This window comes from Bidens hawaiensis, unplaced genomic scaffold (assembly GCF_021521415.1).
Source record: "Bidens hawaiensis isolate Kalapana, Puna unplaced genomic scaffold, B.hawaiensis_p1.1 tig00026173_1, whole genome shotgun sequence".
NCBI classification, from domain to species: domain Eukaryota; kingdom Viridiplantae; phylum Streptophyta; class Magnoliopsida; order Asterales; family Asteraceae; genus Bidens; species Bidens hawaiensis.
Genome location: NW_027494202.1, coordinates 126949 through 153718, shown reverse-complemented (window position 1 = coordinate 153718; position 26770 = coordinate 126949). Strand labels below are relative to the sequence as shown.

The window sequence follows — 26770 nt, the reverse complement described above, 5'->3', positions numbered from 1 at the left end:
AATTCCAATTGAAAAGCAAAATAGAAAGAAAGTAAATATAGGAAAGACAAGATGATGATTGGAGGACTTCCAATATTGACGAAATCGAACTACAAAGTATGGTCGATCAAGATGGAGGAATTTCTGAAAGAATATGGTTTTTGGGACGTTATTGAACCTACAGGCGGCGTGACTGTAGATGAAAGGAAGATGTATACAGCGTTAGGGTTCATATGTCAAACCCTACCGGAAGACATATTGGTACAAGTTGGCATACTCATGAATGCTGAGGAAGTATGGTGTGCTTTGAAGATTCGATTTCTAGGAATTGATTATGTACGAAAGGAAGAAGAGGTAAAGGTAGCTAAAGAAGCCGCTGAGAAAGAAAGATTGGATAAGATCGTTGAGAAGGAAAGACTAGATGCTATTGTTCAAGAAGAACAAGCATGTAAGAAAGATGCTCTGGAAGCTACAGAGATAGAAGAAGCTTTGCAAGCTGTTTTGAGAAGTGAAGGTAAAGAAAGGTTGAATGAAGAAAAAGAAAGAATTTCTTCAGAAAAAGAGAAGATGGAGAATTTTAAGGTATGTTTTCATGACTCAAACAACCTTAAAGATGGGAAAATTGATAAGATAAGTGAGCATAAAGAAAACAAGAAATCTGCTAGTGATGATGATGAGAGAAAGGTTATGGAATTGAATGAAATGAATGATGTAACTAACTGGTCTGCAGTTTTAGAAGTTTGTGTGAAAGTCAACAATCGAGCATTTGTTGATGAAAGGTCAGAACCGAATGAAAGTTTGAGAAGAATTGTCAGAATGAAAGGCCTAGCAGGGTCTGCTAAAGAAGGAATGAATAGCCCATCTGCAAGTTTTGATGAGCAAATAAAGAAAAGAAAAGTAAGAAAGAAGAACGTAGAGAATGAAGTGGTATGTGAGATCAATGAGGATGGTTTGAATGATGCTGTGAAGAACTTGTTAAACAAGTTTGTTACAAACAACTGAAAAGAAAGGGTAAAGATGAACCAATGATTAAAATTAAAGAGTTGAGAGCGTTATTGGGAATTCAAGACCTTGGTGGTACAATTCAAGATTAAGGGGGTGAATGAAGGATTAATATTGAATTATTAGTAAAGTTAAAGGTTTATTTTGTTAAGTTATAATTTAGTTATTTGAATTGTATTAGGTTTAGGAAGGTATGTCTTGGAGAGCAAGCTTAACAAGTCTATAAATTGGGGTCTAGATTATTAGCTGTTTTTGTGAGAGTTGAGAGAGAGAGACAAGAAAGAGTCAAGGAGTCTCATCTCCATGTACGTTTGATAAGTTCGTGAAGTTCGTTTGTTATGTTCGTTTGTTATAGGAAAAGAGTCGAGGGTTGTCACCCCAATATATCGTGTTCGTTTGTTTGAAAAGTTAGTTTGATATAATTGTTTGATACGTCTGGGCCAACAGCTAGGAGGTTGATGAGAGTTCGTATTAGTATTTGTGTTGATCTTGTTTCAGCATATGTCTCTTGAAATAACTAGCCAGTTAAATTCTACGGTTAACAAAAAAAAATGTATAATTAATAAATATAGATAAATGTCAACCAAACTACAACACCCATATTTTTAATAATATGTTGGATATGGTATGCCCAGTAATGATAAAAAAGCCCTAAACCTGGGGGTTTCCACAACTCGATTACTCATTTGTATAATAGTTCTTAAACTTCAAATTGCACTCATGTGCATCAAAATCGTCTAAATCATGTCATACATCTTGTTCAAAACAAGTACATAACCCATAAACAACTTAAACGACTGCACACGTAACAAAAACTTACGTCGGGATGCTAGTCTTCAACCATATAGTCCTTGCTTTAGTGTCAACCATACCACCATAACAATCATGTACTAACACGCGCTTAATCAGATGTGCATACTAAAGTTAACGTTGTTGTCTGAGTTGTAGCTTTGATAGCACTCATATCATTTAAAACAGTTAATTATAAAGTAGGCATGATCACATTATATTACCATTATTATGATTTATATCACTTTAAATGGTTATTTAACTCAAATAAAGTTCTAAATAAATAGTTTGTACTCACATTTGTTAACCCCCTAAAAGTCAACTTACTCATTAGTGTCTTACGAGCACGTTATATATTAAACTTTCTTTTGACAATTTCACTACTTTGACATCTATACAAACTCTAATCATACTTAATTGTATAAGTATTGTAATTCATTTGATCATATTTTAATGCTCATAAAATATTTTGACCCTTGATCCTTAGTTTAATCCATTTGAGCTAGTCCAACTAAAACTTGCATACTTACTTTTAGTTACTTCTAACACTTCAAACACATCTAAATAGATGCATTTGATCTTTAAAAATCATGTTGAGTCAAATAGACTTGCCAATAGATTATTTTGGCATTTATCGATTAACAACACCCCCCCCCCCCCCACACACACACCAAAAAAAATAAATAAATATATAAATAAAAAATAAAAAAAATCTTGCTAAAATCATCGGTTTCATTATTAAGTCAAATCATTGGTATCAAAGACATCAATGAGTGATTGTGGCTCATCCTTTCATTTATCATTTAGATTAAAACACCATTTTATGGGAAAAAAACAACTCTTTAGGATATAAATCATCATCTTTGAACTAACACGTTATAAAGATCATTTATGGTGATTCACATCCTTATATCCTATAAACATAAACCTTCTTTTTTTTCCAAAAGTTAGCTTTTTATTCTTATAAGCCCAAACACAAAAGTCCCATGATATTAATCTTTGAACCTGTATGAAATCCATTGATTCTTACTAATTTCAATCATCAACATTTCTATCAATTTCACATCTTGGGTTAAAATCAAAACTCATCAAAAATATAGAATGGTTAGAAATTTACCTCTCTTTTAAAAATCATTAAACCTTAAAATTGGGCCATTTGAGCCCAACTGATTCTCTATTGTCCCAACTCCCAAGTCCCAACCTTTTCATTATCCATTTCTGGGCCTGTAAATGGCGAAAGCCGATGTGGAATTGTGGATCAGTGGCCCTTGTTATTTATCGGAAGATCTTTGAAGATACAGCCCAATAAGTAACGCTAAAATGGTTGTAAAAAGTGCAATGAAAAAAGTTGTGTTCACTCTTCACGCTTCAAGCATATCAAGTGGTTTGGTTAATAAAAATCATTAAATAAATATAAATTTTCATAAATATTTTATTTTTGTATAGCCTTTTTTAAATACGGCATAGGTATATAAAAGGGGAAAAGAATAGATCACGACTAGCAAGAAGCTAAACGAGTTAAGTACAGAAAAACTGTTACAAGTACTTCTATTGATTCATTATCCACTCTATCAAATTGCATAACTTATTAATCATGTAATGTTCATACTTTATCAAGTTGGGAAGTTAAACAAAGACAAATATAAAACTTGGTTACTATAATTAAGCTATTATTTTCTCTTTAATTTAAACTTCGAAAATAAGTTACTAGATAGTAATTTATGCTCTATAAATATATAAATATTTCATTCAATTTAACTAATAATACAAAAATAATATAAAAACAGAGTAATCCAAACAAACAACTATACGATACTGCTTGTTACCCTACCCCTAGGATATTTTTCATTATTAACCAAAAACCAGCTTAATACATTTAAGGGTCGTTTAGTAATTTAGTGTTGAATCATAAGAGCTCAGTTTGGTTAAGACTTAAGAGATGGCTTCTGAATCATATTGCGTGTGTCTGAAACTTATTATTAAAAAGCCCCATGAGTCATTAAAAGTTGTAACTGAACACACTCTACCTTTGACCGATTCAGATGTAGTCTCTTAATGGAATCATTAAGAGACTACCAAACAATCCCTTAACATGTAATCAAAATTAATATTGTTTTCAGTAATACATCAAAAGAAAAGATTACAACGTTTGTAAGGTAAGAAAACCGTAGAGACGGGTTCTGATAATGAGTTATGGGAATGGTGTAACCATTCCATGGAGGCGGACTTATGTATTTTGATTAGATTATAACGGCTAAGGAAGAGACATAACTAATATATAAGTACGATTGGATGAGAACACAATATACAACTCGTTATCATGACATGATGCATAATAACCACGTGACACCATAAACTTAATGGGCATTAAATTAAAGGTCGGAGAACAATTTTACTAGGAAAATAATAAGGCCATGGGGTATACTCTAACCCTTCTTAATTTCACATAAACTCCACATCACTCATTTTTTCTCTTTCACTCTATGTCATTCAAAGGAAATGGTTTAACTCCCATTTAACACATAATTAATATGACAAATCAGTTAGTAATTAATGCATATTGTTCCTTTTAACCCGTTAAAAGCATAACCCAATGAGCCATTTTAACACACTTAACACAAGTGGGGAGTGGTTTAATCCATATTTAAAGTGTCATGTCACTTTAACCTATGTGTGGGTTAGAGTATACCCCATGGCCTAACGAACACATACGAAGTCTTTATGGCAACCTCCGTGGTATTAACTCCATAACCCCTGGTTATTTACTTGCATCTTTACGGGTACGAAGACCATGGGTGAATTGGTTCGATACGTTTTGCATCTACACTCAGTTTGTTGGTAATTCCGGACCGTATTCACAAGTCGGTGAATATGGAATGACCTAAGTTGACAAGTTGGTTTAGTTTTCTATTTGTAATATGATTATATTATAGTAATGTTTTGGTCACCAAGTTAAAGTTTAATCTATAAACTAGTAATTCGACCCCCCGCATTGCGGGGGGTTGTGAAACATAGCCGAAGTTCAGCCGCTTATGGAAATAAACTAGTAATTCGACCCCCCGCAACATAGCCGAAGTTCAGCCGCTTATGGAAATATCTAACAATCGTATACGAAAGACTAACCAACCACACAAAAGGATAACAAACGTGAGTCTAAGCACCAAAACTTTGAACTTTATTAAACGGTCTCCAAAACAAATTGAATGATAACTTATGTTTACAATACCATGACCTCTATTTGGGAATAAAGGGATCAAAATAAAGGGTTTCCAAATCTCCACATCCACTCACTGAAGGTCCAGCACCACCATCATCACCCGAACTTGTGGTGGTTTCCAATCTAATATCCTTAAATGCTGAAGATTACCATTGTTATAAAGGAGTATCTCTCATGTAGCCACCCAACGACCTTCTTGGGTTATAATTAAGGTAGTTCGTTACGACATTGCATTGTTGCACTATTAGTATTTCATTGAAGTGTTCCTGTTGACTCAAGTCTGCAATGACTTCGATTGCATCCCCCTGCACCGAGTAAATAAGTATTATATGTTAGAAAACATATACGTAGATGTTGTAATCTAGTCATATTAATGCATGCTGTTATTTTATTTTAATAGTGTATATACAGTTTTTCAAGAAAGTTTAAACTCTAAAGTATCAACAAAGATGCCATTTTCTTTTGTGGCATTTGCTGATCTTAATGTACAACTTACACGACAGTCAATAAAAAGATAGAAGAGTTCTTTTTGGAATCCTTATTCGTATGAGCTGCGATTTTGAGCGGGTTTGATGTCATGTAGGCGTATCAGGTCCGACTCCATTTAACTGTATGTAACACTATTGTTTAACATGTTAGTATAACAGTAATGTTTGTGAGGTATATAAAACACTAATTGTGAATTAAGTAAATAAAACACCAACAGGAGCAACAATTCCAAAAGAATCTTTCTTTCTCAACTTGACATCAACTCAAATTAAACCATTGAGCTGTAAGAGGACCCCAACGGTCCCTTTAACAACAACACATCACTCAATATTTCTTCCCTATTTTATTCACAACTTCATATGCAACCTTACTGACACTAAATTAATATTCTTTCATTAATTAGTTCATGCTATGAAAAAAATGAAACTATTGTAATGTTATGCTAACTGTACAATGCATGATTGCATGATAGCCAAATCATTCGGTACCTTTTTAACATTTTATGTGCACTATATGCAGCTAAAAAGGAGCTACGTCGAGCTAAAAAAGAGGGACAACTATGTTCTTCGTCTACATAATTACCGTGCCTCCGCCGCCTTCTGTCATCACCTCCATCAATCGTTGTCGACCTTCCATTTATAACACAGCTACTTGTTCAGGAGACGCTCACCTTGCTGTTGAAATGCAAATTAAATTAGGTCAAAAAACAATTGCAATTGGTTCCGCTAATACATGTTAACTGTTATAAACCATTACCCAATAATAGGTGTTGCACTAAAGTTGTTACCTTTTTCTACTTGCATCTTGAGCTATGAATGTGATACCTGCACATTTTGTTAAGACAAATAAGGCATAAATACACTTTAAATTGCACCAAACATAATGGATAACAGTAGTAAATATAAGAAAAAGGCACAACTTAGTGGATAATAGTCTTAAAATATATATTGCCTTTACAATAATACACAAACTTCAATACTAGTAATATATATGAGTAAGAGAGCATTTCAGTATGACATTTGATAAACTAAAACAAACCTGGCTGAGCCAAAAAGAGAAAACCACCCTGTTGACTGCATCCTTAACGTCTTAAACATTTGTTAACATCAGATGGTTGTATTTTCTGAAACAATAAAATGTTTACGTGTTAATAAGTTAACATTAACAAAAATTCTCATAATTTAAAGACCTATTTATAGCATAAACAAATTAGGAGGTAGAATGAACCCAATATGTGTGTTTTTGAATGAATACACATCCAAATTAAATAATTCTGATGTAGTATATAAAATGCAATCACACTCTGTCTTTTGTTAGTCAATCACCATGGTAAATTCAAATGAGAGTGGGTTGTAAATTCAGAAATTCTAACACACTGCAAGAAAAGGAATCATTAGTTCTATTTATGTGGAAGTGGTAGAAGTTGTCACCATACGGCGTAAGGAGGAGGTGGTAAAAAACGCCACCTACTCTAACACGTGTAAAGATAAGAACAAGTGCATCAACCACAAATGATGCTCCAGGTACAAACTTTAAAGCCAAATATACTATCTCTAAAGCATCATGTACTATACCTAATGCACCAATTTTGTAAACAAAATTCAAAATTAATATATGGGGGCTTGGATAAAGGGTTTAGATTTGTTTGGTTAAAACTTAAAAGGGTCACAACTGTCTGTGTTGTCCACGACGGTTTGATTCATGAGCTCGACTAATCAGGTGCATTAGAAGTTTGGATCTTGCTAACCGCAAGTTTTAAGGAGTGCTTGATTAATCGGTAATCTTTCTTCTCAATTCCATCGTCTAGGTTTTAAGTAAAAATCAATAAAATGGAACCTCCCTACATCACTAGTTGACTTGGAACATTTATAATTGAGAGGTAGCAAGTTCACACTGTTGGCAACCTTGAAGGGCTATAGGTTGTTGGCCTATTAGAAGACCAAGTCACATGAAACACACCTCAACGGCTCAACCATTGGTAATCTTTAAAAGCTAGACAATTAGTTTTCTATAATTTGTGTTGACAAAAGTATATAAGTTCATGTTGTAATAAATAAAAAGAATATTATTGTCTTGTTGGAATTAAAAGCATGAAATTAGTGGCAAAGAATACCGCAATAAAGATAGTTCAAAAAATATAGAAAATGTCATCTCATATGTTAAGTGACAGTGGTCAGGGCATTTTTTTCTTTATCTAAATGTGATTTTTGGCATTGCTAAATAGTAAATACCTGAAAAACTTAGGAAAAGAGCCTTAGAATGATGACATCGGACAAAATCAAGTGGACCAATGGCTTATCTTCCAATGCCTTATCTTACTAGGCTATGGGAACTACGAAAACATGGTTTGGTGTTTTCCTAAAACTGTCACTTTGCCTCCAAATATTAAGCCATGTTTCTCTTATGAGCTCTTTTTCTTTATTATTATTATTATTATTATTATTATTATTATAAGAAAAAGAACATCTTCATGTTGAAAATATTCATTCTATAAAATGTTATTCTTACCTTCAATTTACATCAACCATGACGATAGGGTCCTGTTACTCACACCCAAATCTTATTTTCATACTTTATATACACGTCGCGTATAGGTTTATACACGTCGCATACAAACTCCGACGTCAGACATTTTTTACCTAGATATTGGGATTTGTGAAAGTAATATGTTGCGCATAGACATACACGCGTATGGAAGTGGTAAACTAATTGGAAGAATGGCACATCATTTAACACTGAACGGTCTCCATAAATTTAGGTTAAATCACTCTAAAAAGATATATAAGGGCTAAAACATGTAGTAATCATTGTTTACTGTGCTTGGTTTGGGGTTTTATAGGATTCAACGGAAATGAAATCTAAATTTCATATATAACATAACTAGTGTTTTACCCTGCGTGTTGCGTCAGGCAGGTTGGTAAAACCCAGTCAATGATAAACCATATGTTGTCGGTCCGGGACGTTGAGGTGGTAAGTCGACGCGAATTCGGTCAGTTTACGTTCGATATGATACCAAAACTAAAAACCAAAAATAAAAACAAAAAATATATATATAAATTCAGGTGGACCAAAGATGTAGCGTCAATCGTTGGGAAGACCCGAACGTTGACTATTCCGGACATTGATGCAGCGAGTCTATGCAAATTTGGCCGGTTTTCGTCACGTTCGTTATGATACTAGAACTAAAACAAATTTGGCATGTTGTTGGTTTTCGTTACGTTCGTTACATGACCATAATTAAAAAAATGTGGTGAGTCTATGCGAATTCGGTCAATTTCGGTTACGTTCCCTACAATACGAAAACTACAAAAAAAGTCGGCATTCAATTAGTTGTGATATACCATGAGTAAATCGAAATAAAAATAGAATACCATGGACCAATATGGTGTCGTCGTCGTTACGGTACCAAAATTAAAACAAAATGTGGTGAGTCTATGTGAATTCGGTTGGTTTCCGTAACGTTCGTTACGATATAAAAAAATAGAAAACAAAAACAAAATTGACCACTCGGCTAGTTTTGTTACGTTAGTATAAGTAAATCAAAATAAAAAACAGAATACCATAGACCAATCTGGTGTCGTCAAGTGGCCCAACGAAAGCTTGACGTCACCAAAATTTTCAGTTGTTTTAGATAATAATAATTTATTTATAGAATTTGTTAAAGTTTAAATTAAAATACTCGTTCGAATAAAAACTGAAAATGAAATTGAATTGGGACGAATTCCATCTAGTTCTTGCATATAAAGAATTCAACACGACTTCCAAATTATGAAGAAATTTAACAAATGGAACTAAAATTTTGACTCCCTCGACGTGGTCTGGGGTTGGTAAAACAAACCTTAGTTTGTTAAACAGTTAGTGACGTTGCACTTTACACAAGTATCAAACATGAATATGACTCGTTTAAGCATTTTGTAAATTATAGCTCATGTCTATAATAAAGTTTTATATTTTATGTACCAATAAAGAGAAAACAATGAAGTCCGACCTATCTTTCAATTTCTTATTTTTTTTTAATTTAAAAAACAATACATTGTACTTTTCTATTTAACATGTTTAATATTGTCTTAAACAGCTGCCCGATTGACGGTCGTTGTGGCCACCTCATACGCCATAAGAAAGTCGGATTTTCACCGATAGATGGCAATCCGTTGGAAAACACCATTGGAAAATCACAGACCGAATTCTTCAAAATCTGAATTAATTTGATATGCCATCGATGAACAGTAGATGATCAATGACGGTCAACTGCCTATCAGCGATCCATCGACGATAAGCGGCCGATTAATATATCTGCCAGGCATTTTCAGAAGTTTGATTCATGATGGTTTGCCCGATAGTGGTTACCAATAGGTTATATATACATAGTTGTATGTTTTTCAAAAACCCTAACCCACTAGTAAGTTGTTAACTTTCATAGGAGTTTCAAACTGTGTTATTGCTGAAGTACCGATGAAGGTCTACTGGTGACTCCATCTTTATTTTTATCCTATATAAGCCACCCTACCATTTGTTCTGTATACACATTAAACTTGATTCATTTTCATATCCGCCCCCATCCGAAGAAAATGTTGATTCATATTTGTTTCGTTATCGATTGTCAGTGTTGATTTGGGGCAAATTAAAGCGTTGAAATTGGCAGTCTATAAGCCATTTATTTGTATAAGTTATACCGATTTATTTATAGGAGATATCCTAGGAACACGAAGCTTCAAATCCCGATGTGATATTGAAATCCTTGTTTATATGTGTGGATTAGCCATTGATGCAAGGTAAATCCTAAAATAATAAAGTTGAATAATCCACAACCAAACACTTTCTTCTTGTTTTTTTACAAAGACCCCGTACATTTGGGGTCTCTGTGAAAATGAAGATGTAGTGCCAAATTATTCCTAATATATTTGTTTTTGTGTGTGGTTTACCTTGTTTATACTCGACATGTCACATACGAAAACGAAGTAGTACAATCCACAATCAAATGTTTTCTTCGTGTTTATCCGAGATAACCCAATTGATACACGGGAGTCTCCTATGTAAATTATGTAAATGTAATGAAATTTATTTGTAACATAATAAAAGTTTTCATTGTGTAAAATTCTCAATGTCACACTCACACATGCAAATGTAATGTGATTCATTTTTAACATTTTTGAAATGCAATGTAATGTATGTAGACACATATCCCATGCATACACATACATATCACATACACCCATACATCGGACCTACACTGTAAGTGTAAGGGTCTTGACCCCTGTGATTTTTTTAGAGATATATATGTGAAAATCTCAACCGATTTTAACGAATTTTTGACACAGTCCCATGTGAAATTTTTTATTGGGTCCGCCGCTACACCTATATATTACATACATATACACATACGCATATTCATACGCATACATATACACATGGATGTGGTAGTGCAAAGCTTCGTGCGTTTTAGAAGGCACAACTGCGTAAATCTAAGTTCACATGTCCATTTGGTACGTAATTAAGTGTCAATAAATTAAGCTTTAGGCCAAAGCATGAGGGAGAACATGGATATCCACATGTGTACCTATAAATTGAAGCTTTGCTCTTCTTTACTTTCAAGCATAATTTTGAAGCCTTTTCATTTGGAGTGATAAAACAGTGTTAAATTACATATGTGAAATGTTTAAATTTACCCAAAACACCGTTACCCCATAACACACCGATCATCAAGGTTAAGCAACAAGTCTCCCCAAAATTCACAAGCAACACACATCTCTCCAACTACTAAAACATCCAAAACCAATAACTAAACAACACTAATTAACAATCAAACAAATCAAAATCTTCATTGATCGACCCAACAATGTTCATTCTCTTAATCAGATTCAATAAGACTCAACACAATCATTAACTAAATCCATCGAGCCAAATCAAATAGTCAAAATCAACAATCAAAAATCAAACCGATTGAGCCAAATCAAATAGTCAAAATCAAAAATCAAACCGATTGAGCCAAGTCAAATAGTCAAAAATCAAACCTATTGAGCCAAGTCAAATAGTCAAAATCAACAATAAAAAATCAAGCCGATTGAGCCAAATCCTCGAGCAAGCTATAACAACGATCGAAAATCACAAATCGAAGCCAAACAACAATCAACAATCTCGTCACACCAATTGAAGCCAAATCCTCAACGACGCCGAAGAACAATAACTTTATTTTTAGTAGAATCATTTTTGCTATTCAAAAGGGGATGTCTGCGTAACTTGTTGTCCGCTTATCTCTCTATTATAGTTAGATCTTTTTATTAATGGAAATGAAATGAAATGGAGGGTAAAAAAAATTCTCATTCCCATATCCTACTATATTTGAGAGTCGATTTTTATTTGGTTAAACATATATTGTTCTAACATATATAGAAATTCTAGATGGTGTATTGGTCTATACCAATAGCATACCCTAATTGAAAAGTCAATCTCCAACCGTCCACTCCTTATCTCTGGAGATCCAATCCAAAAAACGCGCATTCACACCCTACACCCTACACCCGCACCACACAGGATCCCTGCTCTCACCAGACCCCAGTATATAGCACACACACCATCAATCAACCCAAAACCCTATCTCGGCTCCATCGTATAATTATATCCCGCCTCCGCACATATCGCAGAGGTAACAATAACATTTCAGTCTTCTCTTTTCTCTAGGGTTTCAATTCTATTCAATTTCAACCATCTGTTAGTATTCATATATTTCATTTCACTGTTGCTTTTATAGATCGGTGTTGTTTATGATCCGTACAGTTTGAATCTGATCTGTATGATGTAGAATTTTGTGGTTATACTGTAGATCGGTGACTGTTTAGTGTTTATTTCATCCGATCTACGAGTTTAGTGTTTGTTTTGTGTTTGTTGATAAAATTTAAAACAATAAACATCTAATTATCTAACTTATATGTTAGATTTGTAAAGTTGTTATGATTAACTAGATTAATAGATGTGTGTTATGATTTGTTATGTGGTTGTGGTTAAATTGGTTTTATGTACATTTGTATTTTAAGTAATAGTTTTATTATGATCATCATGCTTTTGTCACAAAGTCTAAAATTAGAAAGTGAAATTTTAATATATATGTTTTTAGTTATTTGCTTTAGCAGAATTTGTTTTTATTGTGTTGACATTTAATAACTGTTAATATGTTTTTGATTTAATGTGTAGTTTATTGTTTTGCATCTTGTTTGTTTTAATGGTTTAAGATGTAACTGATTTATTCTTTATATTATCCATTTCATGTTTCTGAGATTGTGCTATTTGTAAGTTAAATTTGTGTGTGTATTTGTTATTCTTTCGTGTGTGTATATGCTTATATGATAAACGCTTGCAGGAAGATTGTTTGAAGAGCAATGGCCGAGCAAAACCAGTATTCAGTTCTTACAAGGAGGGTAGCAAGCCAGCAATACCTTTCTCAATACGCTTTAGCTCAGTATGGTGCTGCTGTCAACAGACCCACCCAAAGGCATTACACATACGGAAACTACTCAAACACAGTGTTCAGCTCTCCAATGACCCAATCATTGATGGTTGCAAACGCTTCCCCTGTTTTCGTTCAAGCACCATCCGAGAAAGGGCTTACTGGTTTCGCCATTGATTTTCTTATGGGTGGTGTGTCCGCTGCTGTTTCCAAAACTGCTGCTGCACCCATTGAACGTGTCAAGCTTTTGATCCAGAACCAAGATGAGATGATCAAGGCTGGACGTCTTTCTGAACCTTACAAGGGTATTACTGATTGTTTCTCTAGAACAATCAAAGATGAAGGTGTTATGTCTTTGTGGAGAGGAAACACTGCTAACGTCATCCGTTACTTCCCTACTCAGGTTTGTTGGCTAACGTTTAACCGCTTGTTTTCGATTGTTGTTCCTTAACTATTTGCTGATGTTTTGTGTTTGTTGATAATTACAGGCGCTTAACTTTGCTTTCAAGGATTACTTTAAGAGCTTGTTTAACTTCAAGAAGGACAAGGACCCTTACTGGAAGGTTTTCGGTGGAAACATTGCTTCCGGTGGTATGGCTGGTGCGTCTTCTCTAGTGTTTGTCTTTTCTCTAGACTATGCTAGAACCCGTTTGGCAAATGACGCCAAGGCTGCAAAGAAGGGTGGTGAGAGGCAGTTCAATGGACTTGTTGATGTCTACAAGAAGACATACGCTTCAGACGGTATTGCTGGGTTATACCGTGGGTTCCCACTTTCAGCAGCCGGTATCTTCATCTACCGTGGTTTGTACTTCGGAATGTACGATTCCCTCAAGCCAATCCTCCTCACCGGTTCCTTGCAGGTTCGTTGGTTAACAATTTATTATATCAAATAATTGTTTTAAGTCTATGAACTGATATTGGTATATTGTTAATGTTACAGGATAACTTCTTTGCTAGCTTTGCCCTCGGTTGGTTGATTACCAATGCTGCTGGTCTTGCATCGTACCCCATCGATACAGTCCGTAGAAGAATGATGATGACGTCTGGTGAGGCCGTTAAGTACAAGAACACTTTTGATGCTTTCAGTCAGATTGTGAAGAAGGAAGGTGTGAAGTCGTTGTTCAAGGGAGGTGCGGCTAACATTTTGAGGGCGGTTGCAGGTGCTGGTGTGTTGGCTGGTTACGATCAGCTTCAGTTAATTGTTTTCGGAAAGAAGTGGTCAGGCGGGTAGCGGTTAAGTAAGTGTTGGGAGGACAGTTTTTGATTTTGGGATATTTGCCATAAAATATGGATGATGGTGATAATTTGTTTTGAGACTAAATTCGTGTAGTAGGATTAAAATCATCCTGCGGTACTTTCTTTTAATTTTGTTTTGTGTGTTGCGTTTTGAGGTTTTTACCCTTGCAGGAAAGACTTGGTAATAAAATACTTGCTCCATTTTGGATTACAGGTCATATTAGTTTCTAGTTATTGCTTTTTAATCGTTTCGTATTTTGAAACAAATTTTCTATTTTGATATTGTTACAAAGTTGTTTTAACGAATATTTTAATTGATGAATGGCTTTAAATAGATGAACAGAAGTTTTGACTAATGTCCATTTATACTGATTGAAGATTCAGTCAAAGGGATCTAAACTATTTGTATGCACTGTAACATTAACAGATTCTAAAGTTTGTGGTTTATAAACTTGTTGAAATTTGAAGTAAGAAAAGTTTAATTTTAAAACAAATGCGCTTTATCGAGTTGTGAGTGATTGAACAAACTTTATAAAATATTGCAATTAAGTTTTATTAGCCGCAATAGCAATTTTTATTAGCGTAAATTAAGTACTGAATAACTGATGTATCACATTTCCAAACTGAAGTTTGACAAGTATATTTAGTGTGCTAAAAAACTTCACATCAATCAAAAGATTATTGTGCAAAATCCTATGGATTTGAACATTGTTATATATTATATGATTTAGTAAGGAAGCACCAAGTCTTATGGAGGTGTATTCACTAACTAAATCCTCAAATAAATGTAATGGTTTAACTAACAATATTACATTACTTATATATTTTTTATTATAAAATATAGATGGATGAATGTGATTGGTTAGAAAACATGTGCCCCACCTCCCCATGCCTCCGTCTCGCCAATGCACTAGCGTCCAAAGGGGGCTAATGAGCCTTTGGCGCCCTCCTCTTCAAGGGTTGTAAATTACAACTTGTAATTTGTAATGGTTTGGCAGGGAAATGATGATGATGTGGAGTGTGCCTAACGCCCATAACGTTCAAATGATCCTTTTTTTTTCACTCAGGATTCTGGTTTAAATCTTTACCTTCATATTTATACAACATTACAAATATGACAAAATATGGATAGGCTACACGTCACAAAATTAACCTTCACGTGTCTTTAATCGGATTGTTAATACAACTCTCGGACGAACGGATTCAGTTTGAAGTTTGACGGTTTCCTTAGACCATATATTATGGGCGGTAGCTACACTCCACATCATCATTTCCCCGCCAAACCAACCCTCGGAGAAGAGGGCTCCAAAGGCTCATTAGCCCCCTTCGGACGCTAGTGCATTCACAAGATGGAGAGGCATGGGGAGGTGGAGCCACATGTTTTCCAACCAATCACATTTACCAATCTATTTTTTATTATAAAAAAAACATTTAATAATAATTCTATTGTTAGTTAAACAATTACGTGTATTATTTAGTTAGTGAATGCTATCTGCCTATGTGACGTGACGGTGGTGAACGCTCCTCCATAACACTTGGTCTCGTGGCATTTGTAGTAGGGCGTTAGTGAATTCAAACTACCAATTTGTTCATCTGTGCTTCCTTACTGTATCATATATCAGTGTTCAAATCCAATGGATTTTGCACAATAATCTTTTGATTGATGTGAAGTTTAAAGATTTTTTTAACCAAGCATATGCTTGTCAAACTTTAGTTTGGTATTGTGACATGCTTCAGTACTTAATTTACCCTTTCAAAAATAAATTCATATTGTTATTTTAACTATATGAGTTGCTTAACTTCAATAATTCAATATTTACATTGTTTGACTTTATTAATTAGCTTCTATTCATTAGTTTCTAACAAATATAATTCACTGCAACATAAAAGGAGGATCTCCTTTACTGTTTACTAATTTTTTTTAATAAAATATGTAAAAAAAACTAAATGTTACATGCATGGTTGTAAAAATCACACCTAGACACTGATTAATCGCTAGTTGGTACTTGGTACACCACTGACTAGTCGACGATTAACTGTTTTTTGGTTAAAATCGGTCACAATTGAAAATTTTATATATAAATTTTGGTATATATAAGTATATTTGAAAAACTACGTATAAATTGCGATCCGATTAATCTCTATTAATCGCTAATCCCTACGCTACTGCCCAACTAGCACTTAACAAGTTCTACAACACTGGTTACATACAAATGACCCCTTAAACTATAGAAACTAACTTTTTCTCGGTGTGCCCAGAAAAATTAATCAATGTTACATGCATGTAAATATCATGCCTAGACGTTGATTAATCCCTAACTTATACCCTACTGACTAGTCACTAATTAATATATGTGTTTTCCTCTCAGGTTTTTTATTTTTTTATTCTTATTTTTTTAAATCTAGTTGAATTCTAGGGTTAATGAACATACATTTTGACATTTCTTATACTTCAGGCCCTCATTAAGTTCTAAACTACTTCCAAGTAAATATGTTATAGACGACCAAGTCATATCTTTTAAATATCACTAACATAAAATATCATATATCTGACAATCATTAGTATAAAATGCTTTTTAATTAACTATTTGACGTCATAGCATGTGGTAGCACCAGTTTCTTAAATGGGCACATCAAGTGGACAAATATAGTAACAATATTATCTTTTAACTGGTTTGTTTTATAACAATATATACTAAAAATATGCACTCGTCTATTTGACTTCACCTCACCATAGTCTCCTACTCTCCATCACCTCCTTTAAATCTTTAATGTCTACGTCTCCTCGATATGTTAAACTTAGAGATGCCTTTTTTTTAACCAACAAAAGTTACACTCTATAGAGATTGAATATTTGACCTCCTATTTTACATTTGACCTCCTATTTTACATCATCTAACTACTCATTTAAAGTGGGAATAGTTTATTTTTTAAATTTTTTTATATCATGATTTACCCATTGTATATTTTCCTATTGAGGTGAGAAAAAATCCGGTTAACCAGACCGAACCAAAAACAAACTGAAACAGAACCAGTTTGAAACCGATTATGTAGAAAGTAACATGTTTGGAGGCAATTAAAACCTTAGGATCAGAACTTGTTTGTGATTCAATCCACCAAAACCAGTTTCAAACAGATTAACCAAACCGAAACCAACAAAGAATTGGTCAATATTCCAATCGTAAAGCAGTCAAGAAACCGGTTTTAACCTTAATCGAAACCGATCATAAATCTGTTTTGACTTTTGTTGACCAAACCAAACCAATTTAGGGTTTGAACCAATTTGTTCACCTCTATATAGAATGATTATGACATACATTATTATTTGATTACATGAATCACTCAAATATCGATCCTTTTTTTAACATGGCCTATTGGTGTCAAGATGTTGGATAAGACTTTACCTTTTCAAATATTGAGGGGTCAAATCCCAAAGGTGACAAAAAACGTTCAAAAAGAAGAAAAAAAATTATCGTTGGCTGGCACCGAACCACAGTGATTTCAACAACCTATAAAGATCCTCGTTGGGTGCAAGCTATGCTTGAAGAAAACATGCTTTGCTTGCTAGCAAAACATGGGATCTAGTTGGCTTGGGTGATTTAGACGAAATTTAAACTGAATGGCTCGATTGATTACCTGATTGGTTTAAAGCCCGTTTATTCGATCAAGGGCTCAATCAAATTCTTGGGTTCGACTATTCTCACATATTTATAGCCCTAGTTGTCAAGTCCATGAACATGAACTTATTGCCCTGTTAGGTTTTGAAGTTCTTGACATATTTATGAAGGCTCAAATTTAACTGTACAAGTCAAGTCCACTTTGTATTTCTCTTTGGTTTGCCTTTTTTTTTCTGCATGCTAATGGATGATCTATATGTTAATACAATTTCCCATTATCATGCTATCACTTTATTTATGATTAGTTAACTTAGGATCTTATTTTGATGAATACAGGTTTACACAATACGTACTAGATGGATTTATTCAGACAAGTAGTAGGTGATCATCGAAGATGTACTTAACATTTCTTTTGTCTGTTAACAAGATACTATATATTTTTTATAACAATAACTTTCCTTTACTTCCTATGGCTTAAACCCAAAACCTTTTAAGTGTTTAAAGCACTCTTTGTCAGCCATCAAGCCACCAATCCCCGGGCTATAAAAGGTAGTTATATAAGAAAGGTGATTGTGGGAGGCTCGAACGACGGGCTGTTAGCTCAGCATGTTATCCCTAAAGTAATGCATATTTACCATGTGAAAAATAACCACAGTTTCAATCGGCCAATTTGTTAGCTCTATTAATACTAATAGTCTTTTTAGTGTCACTAAAAATTTTCATTATTTGCATATATTAAAATGACTAGCTGGTTAATAATAAAGTAAAATACTAATCTAATTTTAAAAATTTTCTGACACGTTAAGAAGCGATACTTACAATTTAAATTGTTACGGCTAGAGATTAATTACCCTAACCAACTACTCTTGACTACGTCAAAGAGACATCTACTTAATTGGTTTACAGAAAGAAATACCAAATACATCTCTTGCTAAATTAAATAATGTAATACAACCTGTTTTATGTATTAAAATAATGTACAAGTTTGCTATAAAAAGGTGGTGATCAAACCACTTAAACACACACAAATAACAATCTTGGTTTTCTATAGGAACAACACTTAAAATGGGAAGCCTAAGGGTGTTGAGGCATTGGCCTCAACTTATGTATGCTTTGGTTTTATTAGCCACCATCGTTATTGCCGATAAACCTTATGGTTATAACTCTCCACGGTCTGATGGTTGGAAAATGCCACAGGTAAAGCATACGTGGCCGAAGTCACACTATGTTTACAAATCTCCACCACCACCAGTAAAACACACATGGCCGCATTTGCCATATCTTCACAAGTCTCCTCCGCCGACGTATATCTACAAGTCTCCTCCTCCTCCATCAAAATCACCACCACCCCCATACATTTACAAGTCTCCACCTCCTCCATCGCCATCACCCCCACCCCCATACGTGTATAAGTCTCCACCACCTCCGTCACCTTCCCCACCACCTCCGTATGTTTACAAGTCTCCACCACCGCCATCACGATCTCCACCACCTCCATATGTGTACAAGTCTCCACCTCCTCCATCAAAGTCCCCACCACCTCCATATGTGTATAAGTCTCCACCACCACCCTCACCATCACCACCGCCTCCATACGTCTACAAGTCTCCACCACCACCATCACCATCCCCACCACCTCCATACATATACAAGTCTCCACCTCCTCCATCAAAGTCCCCACCACCTCCATATGTGTATAAGTCTCCACCACCACCCTCACCATCACAACCGCCTCCATACGTCTACAAGTCTCCACCACCACCATCACCATCCCCACCACCTCCATACATATACAAGTCTCCACCTCCTCCATCACCATCACCACCGCCTCCGTATGTTTACAAGCCTCCCCCTCCACCATCTCCATCCCCACCACCACCGTACGTCTATAAGTCTCCCCCTCCACCATCACCGTCCCCACAACCTCCATACATATACAAGTCTCCCCCACCACCCTCACCATCCCCACCACCTCCTTACATCTATAAGTCTCCACCTCCACCATCACCATCCCCACCACCCCCGTATGTATACAAGTCTCCTCCTCCACCAACAACGTCCCCACCACCTCCATATGTATACAAGTCTCCCCCTCCACCATCACCATCTCCACCACCTCCATATGTATACAAGTCTCCCCCTCCACCGTCGCCGTCCCCACCACCTCCATATGTATACAAGTCTCCCCTTCCATCATCACCTTCTCCACCACCACCATATGTATACAAGTCTCCTCCACCACCATCACCTTCTCCTCCACCTCCTTACATCTACAAGTCTCCACCTCCTCCATCACCATCCCCACCACCCCCGTATGTATACAAGTCTCCTCCTCCACCAAAATCGTCCCCACCACCTCCATATGTATACAAGTCTCCTCCTCTACCATCACCGTCCCCACCACCTCCGTATGTATTCAAGTCTCCTCCTCCACCATCACCGTCCCCACCACCTCTGTACGTGTACAAATCACCCCCTCCACCATCACCTTCCCCACCACCTCCATATATATATAAATCGCCACCTCCTCCTTCACCACCTCCACCTCCTCCATATATATACAAATCTCCTCCCCCACCATCACCATCACCACCACCTCCTTATGTCTACAAGTCTCCACCTCCACCATCACGATCTCCCCCACCGCGTTATATCTACAAGTCTCCTCCCCCACCATCTCGTGTACCACAACACCCTCATTACTACAAAACTCCCCATTCACAATCAAAGTTACCCCCTCCTGCAGTGTATTACTATAATTCTCCTCCGCCGCCAAGACATTATTAAAGAACAAACTTATTCATCTAAGAAGATTGAGACATGACTCACACATCGCATGACCTTAAATGTTTTTTTTCCAGTACAACTTTTTTTGTTTTTGTTTTCGTCATTCATTCTTAAATCAGTTTGTATTTGTGAGTTAATAAGTTTATAACTTGAAATGACCTTCATCATTTAATATTTTACTATTATTATTATTATTAATAAAAAAACAAGTATTTATACCCGTTCAGAATACATTAAATGCGTTACATGTTCAAAAGCTACCCCGCGTTGTGGCGGGACACGCGGCTGGAACTTGGTCAGGAACTTTGTTGGCCTCGGTTCAATAAGTTACGATACAAGTTTTGTGACCATAGTTGTATGTTTAAAAGTTTTATCGTAAAAGTGTAAAGTTTATGTGAAAAGTGTAAAGAACAAAAAGTTATATTATCAAAATTGTGGAGTAAAAAAGTAAATGCTTGTAATTTAGGTGGTAAAAAAAACTCTATGGATCAAAAGATACATGTTTAATATATATGTGACAAAACTAAACTAAAACTTTAGAGGCCAAAAATAAATATTTAAAACTTGTGTAAAAACATGAAGAATCAAACGTCTCAAGTTGGCTTTTACTTTCCTTCTCTTACCTATAAACATGGGCAAGTATTTGTATTCGAAAATAATTTTTTCAAAAAAAATCTTGTATTTTTTTTCTTTTCTTTTGAACGGCGAAGGTAAATGTTTGCATAGAAGGTAATGAAACATAATGCTATCTATAGGAGTTGTCAGATTAAACACTCATCTTTTGTTGAAGACAAATTAACCCACTTGATCGATAGTCTTCTAGCCTGATTACTTGATTTTTGGTACCCTACCTCTATAATTTCTAAATTCGATCAATCTTTATAGTTAAAAGCCCCCCAAGTCATTATATATGTAACATACACTCTGATCATGTAATTCAAGTTTTATTCTTTTATTCCTTTTCCCATTATATGAATCCATATCTCAAATAGGTTAACTACAAAGGACTCTTTATGCACACATATTTTTGGATTCATCATAATCATCACATGTTTAACTCATTTGTGTACATAATAATCATATAAAAGCTTTAAGTTTTTGAATGCTACTCACATCAAGACTTTACATAGTTTATTTATGAATGGCAATTAATGTTCTTTAACCAAATTAAAGCATTAGCAACATGGATAATATCCATATTGGGTATTTCATCAAACACGTGTGAAACTTCGATCTATTCCTCACAAAGTGATGAAAACCTAACATAGTTCATTATTTCTTCGTCAACCATGGAGGAACTTGGGTGTTTTACTAATTTTTAACCATAAAGTTTCAATATAACCCACAAAAACTCATTGATACAAGATTAATTAGGTGAATGTATCATATCTTAAACTTCTTTTTATACCAAAATACTAATATTGAACCTTTGAATCCTTGTTTCTAGCTCTAATTTTGTGGTTCTTGTCAGATTTTAAACCTAACCCCCCCCCCCCCCCCAAACTTATTTATTACAAGTGATTTCTAGAGTTACTTAAATTACATTTCGTATAAGTTTTATTAAAGTTAATCTTGAAATACGTTTAAAAGAAGGATTAGTCGGAGAGCAAAAGTGAGAGAGTTAAATTATTTAACATTTAATTAATAGTTTGAATGGTTAGAGTCATCGGTTACTAAACTTATTTACTTGCACATTTATCTTATTATTACTTTAAGAAAGTAGGAGTTTGAGTTATAAATAAATGGTTAGGGATAAGTAATTTGTGTTTTAGTGTCAACAATAATAATAAACAAAAAGATTTAATTTTGGTTGAGATCAAATTTTATGTTTGTGTTCTTATTTCTTGGGCTGAATTTCCTACATTGTGAGTTCAGTAAAAAAGAATATGTTGTGGACGACCAAATTTTTATTTATTAATTATTACTAACCCAAAAATCATGCATCTAACAATCATTTGTATGAAAAGGTTTTTAGAGAGTCAAAATCCTCTTTGTTTATTAGGTTTTTTATATAGCTCTTTGACATCATAGTTTGTGGTAGCCAGCAACTATTTATGAAATTTGTATATATGTATATTTCAAGTGGGCATATAGTATTATATTTTTAACTCGTTTCATATTTAAAACAATATCTACTATATGTTTTCGTCTATTTGACTCAACCAAACCATTGCCTCCGTACATGTACAACACTCCTCCACCACCTCCATTAATTTGTCTACAAGTCTCCTCAATATGCATGCCACCTTCAACGTCGACATTATAATGCAAAATAATCTGTGAACCGTAAGACGTTATTACCCTTTTAGGTAATTGAAGTTCTTTAAATAAACTACAAACACCCGAATATATCTAAGTTGTTAATTTGGAGTCTAGAGGACTAGATCGTTCGTTACAGAAGATTAAATTACAAGAAAAAGAAATAACATAAATTCTTTATTATTGCATAGAATTGTTTAAATATATATATATTTTTTTTACATTTTACATACAAATGTTATGTTATGTCCAAAAAAAACATTATACTATTTTTTTCAATTTTTTTACTTAAAACGTTCACCCACACATGTAGGGATTATATATTAAATATGCATACATATGTTTACACAACCTACACATGTATAGGTTCTATATAGAAATGAGTTTTTTTATGTGTTTTTATTCTCCGTGGATAGTTATTGTATAAGAAATGCTGCTAAACATAGCAGTTTCTTCGAAAACTTTCTCGTAAAAAAATATCAAGGTAATTATGACATATCATGATAAAAACACCAAAAAATAGAAAATATAAATGAGGTAAAACAATTTGTAACAATTGGTAATTAAGTACCGGTAGGTTACCGATTGATGGAATCCATGTCTGACTCGAACATATGGTTACCCACAGAATCCATATTTCGGAAAGTTGGAGTCATTATTTTTATGTGGAACAAGTTATAATAGACGTATCATCCGCCGGTTAATCTGTCGAAAATTATTTTATTTCAATGTAAGTTAATCTGAGGTAAAAGTTTCTGGCCAAAATAATTATAATAGAAGTAAAATTCAAATCCAAAGCTAAATAAACAAAACACCGAACGCGTTGTTAAATAAATAAACAAAACAATTTGTCCTATTGTCACTTACCAACTACTCTTAACTTCCTCAAAGAGACATCTTTTTAGTTTATAGAAAAAAGTCAAAAACAACACCGAGTAAACAACATGAATCCTTGCTAAATAGTATTGTTACAGCCTGTTTTATTATTAAAATAATGTTAACTATTACTATAAAAAGGTTGTAAATCAAACCACTTAAACACACACAAATAACAATCTTGGTTTTCTATAGGAAGAACACTTAATATGGGAAGCCTAAGGGTGTTGAGGCATTGGAATCAACTTATGTATGCTTTGGTTTTATTAGCCACCATCGTTATTGCCGATAAACCTTTTGGTTATAACTCTCCACGGTCTGATGGTTGGAAAATGCCACAGGTAAAGCATACGTGGCCGAAGTCACACTATGTTTACAAATCTCCACCACCACCAGTAAAACACACATGGCCGCATTTGCCATATCTTCACAAGTCTCCTCCGCCAACGTATATATACAAGTCTCCACCTCCTCCATTAAAATCACCACCACCCTCATACGTTTACAAGTCTCCACCTCCTCCGTCACCGTCCCCACCACCTCCTTATATTTACAAGTCTCCGCCTCCACCATCACCTTCACCATCACCACCATACGTATACAAGTCTCCACCACCTCTGTCACCTTCCCCACCACCTCCATACGTGTACAAGTCTCCACCACCGCCATCACCATCCCCACCACATCCTTATGTGTACAAGTCTCCACCCCCTCCATCACCGTCCCCACCACCTCCTTATGTGTACAAGTCTCCACCCCCTCCATCACCGTCCCCACCACCTCCTTATGTGTACAAGTCTCCACCCCCTCCATCACCGTCCCCACCACCTCCTTATGTGTACAAGTCTCCACCCCCTCCATCACCGTCCCCACCACCTCCTTATATTTACAAGTCACCACCTCCACCATCACCTTCACCACCACCTCCATACGTCTACAAGTCTCCACCACCGCCCTCACCATCACCACCGCCTCCATACGTCTACAAGTCTCCCCCTCCACCGTCTCCGTCCCCACCACCTCCATATGTGTACAAGTCTCCACCTCCTCCGTCACCATCTCTACCACCTCCGTATGTCTACAAGTCTCCACCTCCTCCATCACCATCTCCACCACCTTCATACGTGTATAAGTCTCCACCACCACCCTCACCATCTCCACCACCTCCATATGTGTACAAGTCACCTCCACCACCATCACCATCACCATCACCATCACCACCACCACCATACGTCTATAAGTCTCCACCACCGCCATCACCATCACCACCACCTCCATACGTCTATAAGTCTCCCCCTCCACCTTCACCATCCCCACCACCTCCATACGTCTACAAGTCTCCACCCCCCACCATCACCATCCCCGCCATCTCCATACGTATACAAGTCTCCTCCTCCACCATCACCTTCCCCACCACCTCCATATTTGTACAAATCACCCCCTCCGCCATCACCGTCTCCACCGCCTCCATATGTGTACAAGTCACCTCCTCCACCATCACCATCTCCGCCACCGCGTTATATCTACAAATCACCTCCTCCACTATCTCCATCTACACCACATCCATACCACTACAAATCACCACATTCACAATTAAAGTCAATCCCTCCTCCTGCGTATTACTACAAGTCTCCCCCGCCACCAAGACATTATTAAAACACAAACTAATTCTACCAAGAAGACTCATGAGACACGATCCACTTGCCATTGTCTTCTAAATGTCTATTCATTACAATTTGTATTTGTGAGTTAATAAAGTCTCAGCATGAAATGAACTTTATTAATAATTTATGTTTACTATTCTTTCTATCAATAAAAACAAATTATTTGTAATTATCATTCGTATAATTCTTTTATTGGTAGTCTTCCCTCTCTTACCTAGCTAGACAATAAAAACAAATGATTGTTGTGTTAAAACTAATTAATAAAGTTATTTAATATTTTATTCATACCATGAATAAGAAACTAACTATATGATAGGAGTTAGTTTGATTGAAGCTTAATCAAAAAAATCGACTTTATAAAATTGATTTATCCATTACAAGAGTTTTGTTTCTACGTGCCTTTATTTTGAACTTACAACATAATTAATACCACACAATTTTGTAAATTATTCATATTATTTTATGTTTGTTTTTCTATCCTATAGAGGTAGGGTACCAAAAAGACCCAAATACCCTTAAATACCACCCGCGGGTCACAGAGAATGCTCTTATAAGCCACCCGCGGGAAATATGGATAACCCGCATATCACGATAAAGGAGGAACGTCCTCATAACACGCGCGGAAGCATCCTAGCATCCTCAAAAGTCATCCGCAAGACAGGACATCTGTCCGCCTAAATAAATGGGAAACAATGCCAACGGGACAGCTGTCACCAATCAATGACTCTTTAGAAGGAGGATCACGATTCTTACTTGGGGAATACGTGACATACTAACCAATGAACAAAGGACACCTGGCCAGGTACCGTGCACATGGCCAGGGTGCGATCCGTCCTATCATTTGGCGACACGTGTCCAGGTTGTTATACTCATACACATGAAACGTATAGCTCAACCTATCACAAGAGGACACACGTCTAGGCGGTTATCAAAGATCTTCTAGAAGAAGACAGCTGCCCCAATCATATTCCTATACCCTTCGGCTATAAATACCTTGTCAAACGGTATGAGGTATTCATTCACTCACCTACAATCTGACTACACTTAGTCTTTATACTTCAGTACTTTCCTCATTACGAACGTTACTGATTCTCACGCCGGAGGGTGGTTACAGGAAGACCCCCCCTCTTGTCCTTCTTGTAACGAGACTCACGGTGTCTGTTTTGCAGGTTCCGGTCACTGGACTTTGGGAAGTTGCACTCATATCTTGGTTGTAATTATCGTATCTTACCCTGTGGACTCATTAGATCCAGGACCCGTACCCGGGGATTGGATCTGTGTTTCTTCATTGGCGCCATCCGTGTTTTGTGTTAGAACAACAATAGTTTTCGTTGGTTTTTCGGTTCGTTTGATATGAGTAAACTTCCTGAAGGGCCGACGGGAACCCCTGCACCTGATTCACGTGTGACTAACA

The 26770-nt window shown here is 35.7% G+C and overlaps 1 protein-coding gene and 1 pseudogene across 2 annotated transcripts; both read left to right on the top strand.

The window, feature by feature from the left end:
- The first annotated feature begins 11941 nt into the window (after nt 1–11941).
- On the top strand, nt 11942–14364 carry LOC143572914 (ADP,ATP carrier protein 1, mitochondrial-like). Of its 2 annotated transcripts, none has more exons than XM_077057941.1 (4): nt 11942–12119; nt 12831–13320; nt 13406–13777; nt 13858–14364. In XM_077057941.1, the coding sequence occupies exons 2-4, from the start codon at nt 12850–12852 to the stop codon at nt 14146–14148; spliced, it is 1134 nt and encodes a 377-aa protein (XP_076914056.1). In that variant the 5' UTR covers nt 11942–12119; nt 12831–12849; the 3' UTR covers nt 14149–14364. The 2 variants fall into 2 exon arrangements, with proteins under 2 accessions (XP_076914056.1, XP_076914057.1); XM_077057942.1 differs by having other exon boundaries at nt 12082–12184.
- A 4448-nt stretch (nt 14365–18812) lies between these two features.
- LOC143572919 (uncharacterized) lies at nt 18813–25353 on the top strand (annotated as a pseudogene).
- The last annotated feature ends 1417 nt before the right edge of the window (nt 25354–26770 follow it).

Excerpts from the sequence above, each read along its gene's own strand:
- LOC143572914 (XM_077057941.1), top strand. The coding sequence starts at position 12,850 with ATGGCCGAGCAAAACCAGTATTCAGTTCTTACAAGGAGGGTAGCAAGC. Across the intron at positions 13,321-13,405 it reads TCCGTTACTTCCCTACTCAG|GCGCTTAACTTTGCTTTCAA; the intron begins GTTTGTTGGCTA and ends TGATAATTACAG. Across the intron at positions 13,778-13,857 it reads TCCTCACCGGTTCCTTGCAG|GATAACTTCTTTGCTAGCTT; the intron begins GTTCGTTGGTTA and ends TTAATGTTACAG.